Source organism: Equus przewalskii, chromosome 1, assembly GCF_037783145.1.
Source record: "Equus przewalskii isolate Varuska chromosome 1, EquPr2, whole genome shotgun sequence".
Lineage (NCBI taxonomy): Eukaryota > Metazoa > Chordata > Mammalia > Perissodactyla > Equidae > Equus > Equus przewalskii.
The window spans coordinates 15,718,611-15,732,016 of record NC_091831.1 but is presented as its reverse complement, the minus strand read 5'-3'; the positions used below and the strand labels follow the sequence as shown (position 1 = coordinate 15,732,016).

Genomic DNA, 13,406 nt, shown 5'->3' with positions numbered 1-13,406 from the left:
GATCTCTCTGAGCGAGTGACTTTCAGACTGAGGTCTGAAGGGTAGTAGGGATTAGCAGAGAAAGATTTGAGTGTAGATGTCAGATCGTTGGGTATTTAAGTTAAGAGCTCAAAGAGAGGTTTGGACTGGAGCTATTAAATTTTGAGAGTCACCCAGGGAGAATCTATTGAAAGAAAATAATAGAACCTTGAGAAGCACCAGGATTTTCAAGGCAAGAAGAGGGAAAACCCAGCTGAGTCTGAGAAAGAGCTTCAAGAAAGGTAGGTAGGGCACGTTACTGTGTGAAGTTGGGATCACCTAGGGGACAGAATATTTTCCTATATTACTTTCCTTGTTTAATTATTTTCCTACGTTATTACCCATCCCATTACCAATTTGGGCATTATGAATAACTGTAATTTTTGCCAATCTGACAAGTAGTAAAGATATTTTCATTGTTCGTTTAATTAACGTTTTTGATTTCACATGACATTGAATGTGTTTCTCCCAATTTACTCACCACTTATATTTCTCTTTCTGTGAATAGTCTGTTCATGTTCTTTATCTTTCTATTTTTTGTTCTTATTGATTTATATTAGCTTCTTATAAATTAAGGAAGTTAGCTCTGTCATGTTATAAATCTTATTTCATAGCTTATTGTTTACTTTTTGATATAGTGTGTGTGTGTGTATGTGTGTGTGTCTGAATGCCATATAGAAATTTTAAATTTTTGCAGTCATCTTAGTCACTCTTTTCCTTTATGGCTTCTGGTTTTTTATCTCCGGCTTAGAAAGGTTTTCTCTTTGTAACATTAATAAAAAAATTCACCTATGTTTACCTAAATTCACCTACGGTAATTTTCTGTTTCATTTTTCCCATTTATATTTTATATCCATCTGTAGTTTATTTTAGTGTAAGAGGTTAGGGATTCAACTTAATTTTTTTTCAAATAACTGGTCAGTTATTTAACACTATTACATAATTCACCTTTTCCAACCAAGTTACATTTATCATATCTTAAATTCATGTTATATATGTGTGTCTGTGTGTTTCTGTACTCTATGCTCTCTGTCGACTTTGTTTTTTAACTATTCTAGTTTCATAGTATGATTTAATGTCTAGCAGAGCAATCCTGTCTCCCTACTCTTCATGATTGATTGTCCTGTGTATTTTCCTAGATAAAATTGTCTCATTTTATCAAATTCAAAAAATCTTGTATTTTAATTAGAATTGCATTAATTTTATTAATCAATTTAGAGAGAATTGATAACTTCACAATCTTGTCTTCCTATCCAAAAGCAAGATATATATTTCAATTAAGTCTTTGCCTTTTTCTTGTTAATATTTCTCTAAGTATTACTAATTACTGTAAATGGGATTTTTCCCTCTTACATTTTCTTGCTGGTTTTTGGTTATTTGTAAGTAAAATACTTTTTTTTCATATTCTGATTTTCTAATAAGCCACCAGACTGAATTCTCTTATTGTCTGTACCTGATTTCACTGGGTTTTCTATGTGTAATTGTGTCATATTCAACTAATGATAGTTTTGTCTTTGTTTACCAATATTTATTACATTTTTAAAGTTAATTTCACTGGCTGATACTTAGAGAAGGCTGTTAAATATTAGTGACTGTGTTAGTCTTTCCACGCTGAATAACAGAATACCACAGACTGGGTGGCTTATAAACAACAGGAATTTATTACTCACGGTTCTGGAGCCTAGGAAGTCCAAGATCAAGGTGCCGGCAGATTCCACGTCTGGTGAGGACCTGCCTCCTGTTTCATAGACTGCCGCCGCCTTGCTGTGTTCTCACATAGTGGAGGGGGTGAGGTAGCTCCTCAGCGTCTTTTTTATAAGGGCACCTAATCACCTACCAAAGGCCCCACCTCCTAATACCATCACTCTGGGGGGTGAAGATTTCATCATAGGAATCTTGGGAGGACACAAGTATTGTCTTTAGTAGTTATATTGGATACCCTTCTTTATTACTAATTTTCGTGGAAGTACTTCTAGAGTTTTACTATTAATCATGATGCCAGATTGAAGCTTTCTTTCTACTCTTTCTCCCTCTCTCAACTCTTCCTTCCTACCCTCCTACCCTCCTTCCCTCCTCCCCTACCCTCCCCCTTTTGAGATGATCATATATGCTTTTCCCACTTTAGTCTATTAACTTAGTGAACTTTATGAATAAATATCCTATTATTAACCTTACTTAGCTGGGGTATCTTAGTCTTCTAATGTACTACTGAATTCTGTTTGAAAAATATTTTCTTTAGGATTTTTGCATCAATATTTATAAGTGAGATATCTTTTTTGCGTGTGTGTTGACAACAGAAAAATTGTAAAAGCTATTTTCTTTCTCCAGCTGGGAAAATGTAAATACTGGAATTATCTGTTCCTTCAAGGTTCAAAAGAATTTACCTGTGAAACTGTTTCTGGTGAATTTTTCTCCCTGGTGGTGGTGGTGAAGAAAGCAGTTGTTCAAATTTTAAACATACATTAGGAGCCATATTCTTCCCAGAGGAGTTTTAGTTTCTGTCTGTCTTCTTTCCTGTCAGTGATGGCTCTTCCATTCTTTCTTCTCATTTGTACCACAACATCTCTTATTTCCTGACTCTTGATTTCTCTCGCCTTGGCTTCCCTCTCTGACCGTTCCCATTGAGCTTTTAGCCCATAATGTGGTTAGTCAGCCAGTTTCATTAGGTTTTGAATAATCTTCACACACAACTTTCCATTGCTGTTTAGTTATTTTCTACTACTCAGGAGTGTTTTGTCCACTGCCACACATCTTCTTTGATTTATTAATTTTTAACACTGGAGTTGGATTCTGTTCTCATTCCTTGACGTTGCCAAAATCTTAACACTCATATTTTTAAAAGAAATTATTAGTACTAGATTATTACAATAAACTTCATAATTTAGTTATGTTCTGTTTAAAAATGTCATGATAAACAGAGGAAACCAAGTTCCATACTTTGTTTTGCCATCCCTGAACAACCTAATGTTTGCCCACCTTCCAGCCTTCCCAGTGGGCCTTGCTCTTTGTGCTAAAGCCAACTTGCCTCTTTTGTTCCTTAGATTGTGTCATGCTTCCTCCTGCCTCAGGACCTTTGAATATGCTCTACTTGAATACTTTTCTTATCCTTTATCTGCTTAACTCAATCATTCTTCTGATCTCAGCTCAAATATTACTTCCTCAGGTAATCCTTCTCTGATGTGTACCCCTTCATCCCATATTAGGTCAGTTCCTCTGGTTCTCTTGTCGTTCTCTATACTTTTTCTTGAAAGTATTGTAATTACTTCTTTTATTGTTTGGTTCATATATATCTACCCCACTAATGTGTAAACCTCCTGAAAGACAGGAACTATGACCATTTTGTTCATCAATGTATTTCTAAAATCTGCTTAGTGCGTTCATTCAGTAGTAATTTTTTGTGCATTTTGTGTATCAGGCACTGTGCTAGGCATTGGTGATACTGCAGCAAGCAAAAAAGGAAAAAAAATATCCCTGCCCACATGGAGCCTACATTCCAGTAGGGGAGACTGATAAAAATTAACTATAATGAATGAATTAATTAGAAATATGTTAAATAGTGATAAGGGCTGAGGAGAAAAAAAGAGAAGGAAGAGGATAGAAAGATTCAGGGCAGGGTTGGCATACCCCTGTGTGTGTGTGTGTGTGTGTGTGTGTGTGTGTATGTATGTGTTACAGTTTTAGATGGATGTCCTGGGAAGGCCTCACTGAAAAGGTGAGGTTTGAATAAAGAACTGAAAGAGGTAAGCGAATGAGCCACATCAATATCTAGGGTAAGAGCATTTCTGACAGAAGAGATAGCTAATACAAAGACCCCCGAAGGGAGATTGTGCCTAATCTGATTTTGAGGAAAAGCGAAGAGCCTAATGTCACTAGAGTAGAAGGAGAGGTCTTGAGGTCACAGAGCTGACAAGAATTCAGATCATTTAAAACCTTATTGGCCATTCAAAAGACTTTGGCTTTTACTCTGGTGAGATCAGAAGCCATTGAAAGGTTTTAACCAAAGGAGTGAAGGGTCTCACATATTTTAACAGGATCGCTCTGGCTGCTATTGCGAACACACTTAATAGAGGTAAAAGCAGAAACGAAAGCCTAGAAGTCTGTTGCTGTAATCGAGACCAGAGATGATGATGGCTTGGATCAGGGATGTAACAAGCAAATTGATGAGAGGTGTTCAGATTCTGGATATGTTTTGAAGATAAAAAAGTGGGATTTCATAATTGTGTAGATGTGGGTGTGAGAGAAAGAGAGGTGTTCAAGTTGATTCCAAGGTTTTTGGCCTGAGCAACTAGAAGTTTGGAGTAATTGGTATTCAGTATATATTTGTGGAATTGCTAAATATTTATTCATTTTAAACATCTGGTTATTCATAGATAAAAGGGTCATCACTTAGCTTCAAAGTAATGACTATAATGATTGTCGTAACATTTTTCTCAAAATGTCCCCCTTACTCATTTCTCCAAGTTGGTGAATCAGTTTTTCTTGGATGTTACATAAGAAGCACAATACATTCTTTGCTTGCTAATATCCCTTAATGATAAGCAATGTACAGTCATATGAGAAAGACAACTCACATGTCAAAAGTTGGGAATGAATTTTTATTATCTTAATTTTGTTTAATATTCATAGCCATAAAACCTAGCTATTGATTATAACTTTGTGGGGTTTAGGCAGTGGAAGAAGTAAAAAGTTCTCCCCGTGTCAATTATACCTCAGTAAAGCTGTAAAATAAAAGTAATAACAAAATTAATATAAGGCAATAGAGAAGTGGGGGAAAAGTTATTACCACAAACAGAGATTTTTTTTTTTTCTGTTATGTAAGCTTCATAAGAAATGTGTTTTACATTTGACAAGATACAGCATCCATTTATGATAAAAACTCTAAATAAAATGGATATAGAAGGAAAATACCTCAACGTGATAAAGGCCATATATGACAAACCCACAGCAAATATCATTCTCAATGGAGAAAAACTGAAAGCTATCCCTCTAAGAACAGGAACAAGACAAGGATGCCCACTGTCACCACTCTTATTTAACATAGTATTGGAAGTCCTAGCCAGAGCAATCAGGCAAGAAAAAGAAAGAAAAGGGATCCACATTGGAAAAGAAGTGAAACTATCACTCTTTGCAGATGACATGATTTTATATCTAGAAAACCCTAAAGAGTCCACTAAAAAACTTTTAGAAATAATAAAGGAATACAGTCAAGTTGGGGGATACAAAATCAATGTACAAAAGTTGGTTGTGTTTCTATACACTAACAACGAAGTAGCAGAAAGAGAAATTAAGAATACAATCCCATTTACAATTGCAACAAAAAGAATAAAATACCTAGGAATAAACTTAACAAAAGAGGTGAAAGATCTGTACACTGAAAACTGTAAGACATTGTTGAAAGAAATCGAAGAAGACACAAAGAAATGGAAAGATATTCCGTGCTCTTGGATTGGAAGAATTAACATTGGTAAAATGTCCATGCTTCCTAAAACAATCTATAGATTCAACGCAATCCCTATCAAAGTTCCAACAACATTTTTTACAGAAATAGAACAAAGAATCCTAAAATTTATATAGAACAATAAAAGACCCCGAATGGCCAAAGGATTCCTGAGAAAAAAGAACAATGCTGGAGGTATCACACTCCCCAATTTCAAATTATACTACAAAGCCATAGTAACCAAAGCAGCATGGTACTGGCACAAAAACAGACACACAGATCAATGGAACAAAATTGAGAGCCCAGAAATAAACCCACACATTTATGGACAGCTAATATTCAACAAGGGAGCCAAGAGCATACGATGGAGAAAGGAGAGTCTCTTCAATAAATGGTGTTGGGAAAACTGGACAGTCACATGCAAAAGAATGAAAGTAGACCATTCCCTTACACCATGCACAAAAATTAACTCAAAGTGGATTAAAGACTTGAATGTAAGACCCGAAACCATGAGACTTCTAGAAGAAAACATAGGCAGTGTGCGCTATGATATTAGTCTGAGCAGCATGTTTTCAAGTCCCATGTCTGACCGGGCAAGGGAAACAAAGAAAAAATGAACAAATGGGACTACATCAAACTAAAAAGTTTCTGAACAGCAAAGGAAACCATCAACAAAACGAAAAGACAACCTAACAATTGGGAGTAGATATTTGCAAACCACATATCAGATAAGGGGTTAATATCCAAAATATACAAAGAATTCATACAGCTCAACAAAAAACAACCCAACGATCCAATTAGAAAATGGGCAAAAGATCTGAACAGAGATTTCTCCAAGCAAGATATACAGATGGCCAACAGGCATATGAAAAGATGCTCAACATCATTAGCTATCAGGGAAATGCAAATCAAAACTACAATGAGGTATCACCTCGCTCTGGTCAGCATGGCTATAATTAACAAGACAGGAAACAATAAATGTTGGAGAGAGTGTGGAGAGAAGGGAACCCTTGTTCACTGCTGGTGGCAGTGCAAACTGGTGCAGCCACTATGGAAAGCAGTTTGGAGTATCCACAGAAAATTAAGGCTAGATCTACCATATGATCCAGCTATCCCACTGCTGGGTATTTATCCAAAGAACTTGAAAACACAAAGGCATAGAGATACTTGCACCCCTATGTTCATTGTGGCATTATACACAATAGCCAAGACTTGGAAGCAACCTAGGTGCCCATCAAGGGACGAATGGATAAAGAAGATGTGGTATATATACACGATGGACTACTACTCAGCCATAAGAAATGACAAAATCCGGCCATTTGTGACAACATGGATGGACCTTGAGGGTATTATGCTGAGTGAAATAAGTCAGAGGGAGAAAGTCAAATACCATATGATCTCACTCATAAGTAGAAGATAAAAACGACTATAAAAAAACAGAAACACATAGCATTGGAGATTGGACTGGTGGTTACCATTGGGGAAGGGAGCAGGGGGAAGGGCAAAAGGGGCGATTAGGGTCACATGTGAGGGAATGCACTATAATTAGTGTTCAGTGTGAACATGATGTAATGTATACAGAATTCGAAATATGATGTATATCTGAAAAAAAAATTTAAAAAAAGAAATTTGTTTTATTTTTTCTTGGAAGAATCAATCTTGGGATTATGCCTTTTCAATTTAGCCTAGAAAGGACTAAGAAAAATAATATGTTCTTTCCCTTAGAAATGTTGAAATCCAAAATTTCTCCATCATTCTTGCCTAAGTTTTACAAAAATGTTTTATCATAGATTGTCTAATAAGTCAACTAATAATGAATAAAATATTGCATCATTTTTTATCTTTTAAAGATTATGTTATGATATCCTGCAATACCTCTATTTATTATTAGCATGTAGTTATGTTTGTGTTTTAAATTTTTGTTTATTAAAGGAGCAGAAGCACAAATGTGAGTATATTAATTTTCTTTTCATAAAATTGTCTGTTTTTTATCCTCTACATTTGTGGGCAAAAGCATTGTGGATCATAAAAAACTTTAAAGTCAATTTTATGACTTATTTTAGTTCAGTTCAATATGCTTTCTTGAGAATGTGCTGTGTGTCCTGTATATACTGTGCCAGGCACTGTGCAAGAATTGGGGTTTAAAGATGAATGAGGCTTAGTTCCTGTTTTTGAGGAGTTTATGGTCTAATGTGGAAGATAGATAAGTAAAAGGATAATTTAAATATTATGTGGAGAACTTCCACTTATGATGATGAAGGAGCAATTTTATGGAACTTTCCCCCGACACAAACAACTGAAAACTGGAGAAAAAATGTGAAAAACTATTTGTAGATATTAAGGACAAGAGACAGTGTAAGACTGTGATCCCTGAGAGAAGGGAAACAAATGAGGTAAGCTCTGTGATTGCCCCAGCTTTCTACCTGGATGCAGGTTTTGGACAGCAGCACTGGGAGAGGGAACTTAAGCAAAGCAAAGTGGTCTGATTGAGTTGAGGATACAAAGACTGGAGTTCAGGGAGGCTGAGTTAGCTGGAATTTTCAGGTCTATGTACTTGAGAGGAAAAAAACTACACCAAGAAGAATCTCCAGAAATCTAAATAGAGGTTGCTTTGAGTCTTTGGCTGTGTATTATTCTGTGCATATATAGGGAAAACTCCACTAGGCCAAGTAAAGAAAAACTGCTGGGGAGTGGTAAAGTCAACAATTCTAAGAGCTCACACACGACTAAGGGACATTCATGTTTCATCCTGTCAGGATAGGAAAATCTCATTAAATAGAAGAGTCCTGCCTTAATAGTGGGATTAAATTAGCCTTAGATTTAAGGCTATTCTAAACCCACTACTAAAAAAAATCTTAATTGAACCAGCCCTGATGGCTTAGTGGTTAAAGTTCAGAATGCTCCACTTCAGTGGCCCAGGTTTGGTTCCCGGGTGCAGAACCACACCACTCATCTGTCAGTAAACATGCTGTGACAGGCAGCTCACATGAAAGAACTAGAAGAACTTAGAACTGTACACAACATCTATTGGGACTTGGTCGGGGGGAGGAGGAAGATTGGCATAGATGTTAGCATAAGGAAAATGTTCCCCTAGTGGGGAGAAATCTTAAAAACCAGGCCTGAAGCTGATTCACAAGTTTCTTAACTGCCTGCTAAATAATAAGCATCAACATGCTTCAGGGGAACATAGCAAATCTCAAACTTTCAACAAAATAGCACAATGCCTAGTATCCAATCAAAAATCACTAGACATGTGAAGAACCAGCAAATTGTAACTCAAGCAAGGAGGAAATTATATTAATAAAAACATACCCAGAAATGACAGAGATGATGCAATTAGCAGAGAAGACTTTAAAATTGCTCTTATAAATATTATAAATATATTCAAGGACATGAATTTAATAAAGAGATAAATGGAATATATACAAAATAAGCAAAGACAGAAAAAGCATTTGGCAAGATCTAACACACTTTCATGATAAAAAACATTCAATAAACTAGGCATGGAAGGCACTATCCTCAAACTGATAAAGGGCATCTAGGGTAAACCCATAACTAATGTCATTCTTACTGATGAAAGAATGAAAGTTTCCCACCTCAGATCAGGAAGAAGACAGAGATATTGACTCTCGCCAGTTCTATTCAGCAGTGTACTAGAGATTTCAGCCAGGACAATCAGGCAAGAAAATGAAATAAAAGCATCCAGATTGGAAAGGAAGAAGTAAAACTATCTCTATTTGAAGATAACATAATCTTGTGCATAGACAATCCTCTGGAATCCACAGGAAAACCTTTTGAGCTGATAAGTTTAGCAAGGTTGCAGGGTATAAGATCAATATACAAAAATCAATTACATTTCTATATACTAACAATGAATAATTTGTAAATGAAATTAAGAAAACAGTTCAATTTACAATAGCATCAAAAATAATAAAATACTTAGGAATATATTTTACAAAAGTGCCAGACTTGTACACTAAAACTAGAAAAAACGTTGGTGAAGAAAATTAAAGTAGATTTAAGTAAATGGAAAGACATCCTAAGTTGATGAATTAGAAGATTTAATATTGTTATGGTGGCAGTACTCCTAAAAGTGACCTACAGATTCAATGCAACCTCTATCACAATCCCAGCTGGCGTTTTGTAAAAATTGACAAACTAACCCTAAAATCCATTTGGAAATGGGAAAGACCAAGAATAGCCAAAACAATCTTGAAAAAGAACAGAGTGGGAGAACTCACATGTTATGATTTCAAACTTACTACAAAGCTGCAGTAATCACAACAGTGTGGTACTGGCATGAGTATGGGCATATAGATCAAAGGAATATAATTGAGAGTCCAGAAATAAACTCATACATGTATGGTCAATTGATTTTTGACGAGGATGCTAAGACAGGTTAATGGGAAAAGAATAGTCTTTTAAATAATGGTGCTAGATAACTGGATATACACACTCAAAAAAATGAATGTGGATATCTACCTCACATTATACACAAAAATTAACTCAAAATGGGTCAAAAACCTAAATTTAAAAGCTAAAAATAAAAACTCTTAGAAAAAAGCACAGATGTAGATCTTCATGACCTTGGATTAAGGAATGTTTTTTTAGATGTACGCAAGCAACCAAAGAACAGATAAATTGGACTTCAAAATTAAAAACTCTTGTGCTTCTGGGCTGGCCTTGTGGCGCAGCAATTAAATTCGTACATTCTGCTTCGGCAGCCTGGGGTTTGCTGGTTCAGATCCCGGGTGCGGACATGGCACCGCTTGGCACGCCATGCTGTGGTAGGCATCCCACATATAAAGTGGAGGAAGATGGGCACGGATGTTTGCTCAGGGCCAGTCTTCCTCAGCAAAAAGAGGAGGATCAGCAGCAGATGTTAGCTCAGGGCTAATCTTCCTCAAAAAACAAAAAAGTGTTGGAGAGGCTGTGGAGAAATTGCAAACCTCATACATTGCTGATAGGAACATAAAATGATGCAACTGCTTTGGAAAACGGTTTGGGCATTTCTCAAAATGTTAAACTAGAGTTTAACTAGATGTTAACTAGATGTTAAACTAGATGTTAAACTAGAGTTTAGGATCTGTCAATTCCATTCCAAGGTATTTCAAGAGAATTGAAAACATATGTCCATACAAGAAGCTACATCAGTGTTCAAAGCAGCATTATTTAGGTTAACCAAAAAGTGGAAATAACTCAAATGTCTATCATGTACTGATACATGCCCCACCTCCAATTACCATCACGTTGGAGATTAGGTTTCTACATATGAATTTGGAGGGGACACAAACACTTAGTCCATAAAAATGTGTAATGGAGTCCCAGAAGGTACAGCAGAGAAAGAATATTTGAGAAATTAGGAAATGAATCTTAAAGGATGAATTGGAGTTTTTGTGGGGATAAAAGGAGGAAAGGAATTCTAGGTAGAGAAAACAATATTAGCAATATTGTGGAAGCTTGTAACCATATACTGTAGTGAGTACTATGCAGTGTCATTTCAAATATGTTTTAGTTATGAAGGATAGAGTTTTCTTATTATGTCTTGGGAAGTTTGTTTTACTTAGTGATAATACATTATTTTGAATTCTCTTTTGGTAGCCTAACCATCAACTAGCTTATTCTTTAGTATCCAGTTATTGCTTAACGAATTCTAGTCAGTTTATTAGTGTCTAGGTGGCCAAGAGAAGCCAGTTGGGGCTCAAAATTCACCATATGTTGCTCAAACTTTTACTACATGAGAAAAAGTTAATAATTGCTGACATACTTAATGCAAAGCATAAATAGTTAAAATTTGGTTTTTGTTTATCTATTTGTTCCTAGAACTGAAGTCAATGGGACATGATCGTGGCCAGTTAAATGAACTTCAAAAACAAAAGAGTGAATTAATACAAGAATTATTTACTCTGCAGAGAAAACTTAAAGGTATTACCTTTAGGAGTTAGTTAATTTTATCAGTGAGTATAGTTACATACACATGGCAGGGTCATATTATTCTTTAAAAATATATTAACCTATTGGGATATAGTACTACTATTGGTATAAAAAAGGAGGAGGTAAAACACTGAATGGATCAGTGCTAGATCTGGTGTTTCTAATGTCAGAAATTTTTTTAAGATCTTTTTTGTGCCTTTAATTGCTATAGTAAAGTAGAAAAATAAAAATCATTAGTACATAGGTTTTACGTGAAGCACCAAACATTAGAGTATTGTTCTTATGAATTAAGATAGACTTTATGTTTAATTTTTAAAAGACTAAGAATTTTCTTAACTGTTTAGTTTTTGAAGATAAAAGGAATGAAGCCATTTGTACTACCAAGTACCTGGAGGCAGAAAAAGTAAAAATCAATGAAAAGCCTCAAAATGATGCTGAATGCTTAAGGTAAGAATGGCCTATTATATTTTGGTATAAAATCTGGTAATTTTTCAAGTTGTCAAGTAGATTTCAGCATAAAACTAAATGCATAGTTTTTTTTTTAAGTTCCAGATGAAGACATTATTTCCTTCTATGTGTGTTCTGAAACTTGCTAATAAGCAAACACTTCACTGGCTAGGAAGTTCTACACGTTAAGTTTCACCGTGCATCAGGTTGATGATACTGAAATCAGTTTTATCTTTCCTTATACCTGGTGGACTCTGTTCTTCATATCCTAATAGACTAAGACAGAGTATCGGTTCCACAACTCTCCTTTCTGTTTGTTATTCCTAACTTTTTAAAAAAATAATTGAAATTATTTTTTATCTATCCAGATTTGGGGAGAAAGAAATCACAGTCTACTATTCTACTTGAAATGTGTTACTCTGGTTTTGTGCCTAAAGAATGAAAGTGTATTTTTGTATGGAATATTTAGATGCTTTTTATGTACTTGGATAATGAAAGAATAACTGATGTTTGAAATAACATAGTCATATACACAAGGAGAACCCCCCCCAGTTCATTAATTTGACTATTATTTATTGTTAATTCAGTGTTGTAGTTGCTGGCTTAATTTTAAAGAAGTTCCTATACTTTTTAGGCTTAATATAAGAAAAGAAACTTCGTTACTGAATCCATGAAGAAGCAAATGAAGCCTTCTTTCATATAAATCATATAGGAAATATGTCCACTAGAGCTGAACAAATGCTTCATATTAGCAATGTATTGCCTTAGACCATAATTTTAGTAGATTGTGAGAAAATATTTGCAATTTAATTTTATGTTAAGTTTTATAAGCATGAAATATCAATCTCTTGGGTGATATGTGTGATGCAGAATGAGTTTCTGTAATGACAATCTGCTCATTGATTTTTTTAACACTTTTAAAAGTGGTAATGCCCACTGGTATCATTATAGTTAGTAGTGTAAGAGATTTCAACATGAACTCCAGTTTGTGGGTTTATCACTCAGTTATAAAAATTTGCCCTGGGTTAAAATTAAACACACAAAGTCTGTTAGAGAGTGCTTTTTCCTTCACAAATGGTGACAGAGGAAATTTGCATAGAAAGAAACATCAGTCCGGATACCTAGTCCAGTCTTTGCATTTTAGCAGTTTTTAAATGAAATACCAATATTTATCAATTCCCACTTTAAATTGTTTGATATCTGTAACTTAGTTTTCCTTCTGGTATGTTTCATAAAGCTTATTTCAAATGTGAAGAGCAGAGTCAAGGTATGAAGTGTAAAGATTTTAGGAAAGAGGGCTTCAGACTCATAATTAGTGCAATAACAAGAAGCTAATGATGGCAAGAAATGATATGACATTTATTCAACTTTTCATGAAAGCCAAAATTAAGTTGTTTTTATGCTTTAATTTTGGAATAGAATAGTCACTTTTCATCTGTGTGTTCAAATGTATACTGAATTCTGTAATGGTTGCCCTTTTCTTATTTTTTTGGGTTGAACTGCTACTGGTTTGGATGCTATTTTTGTAGCAGGGATTCTCAAACTTGGCACTATTGACATTTGGGGTGAG

At 35.0% G+C, this 13,406-nt stretch overlaps 1 protein-coding gene across 4 annotated transcripts in view; it reads left to right on the top strand.

Moving 5' to 3' along the window:
• Nucleotides 1-13,406, top strand: part of CCDC172 (coiled-coil domain containing 172) — a 64,409-nt gene that overhangs the window by 29,306 nt on the left and 21,697 nt on the right. For all 4 annotated transcript variants that reach the window (XM_070595325.1, XM_008514534.2, XM_008514533.2 and 1 more), the window contains 2 exons: nt 11,279-11,380; nt 11,734-11,836. In XM_070595325.1, coding sequence (XP_070451426.1) covers nt 11,279-11,380; nt 11,734-11,836 — 205 coding nt within the window. The remainder of the gene's footprint in view (nt 1-11,278; nt 11,381-11,733; nt 11,837-13,406) is intronic.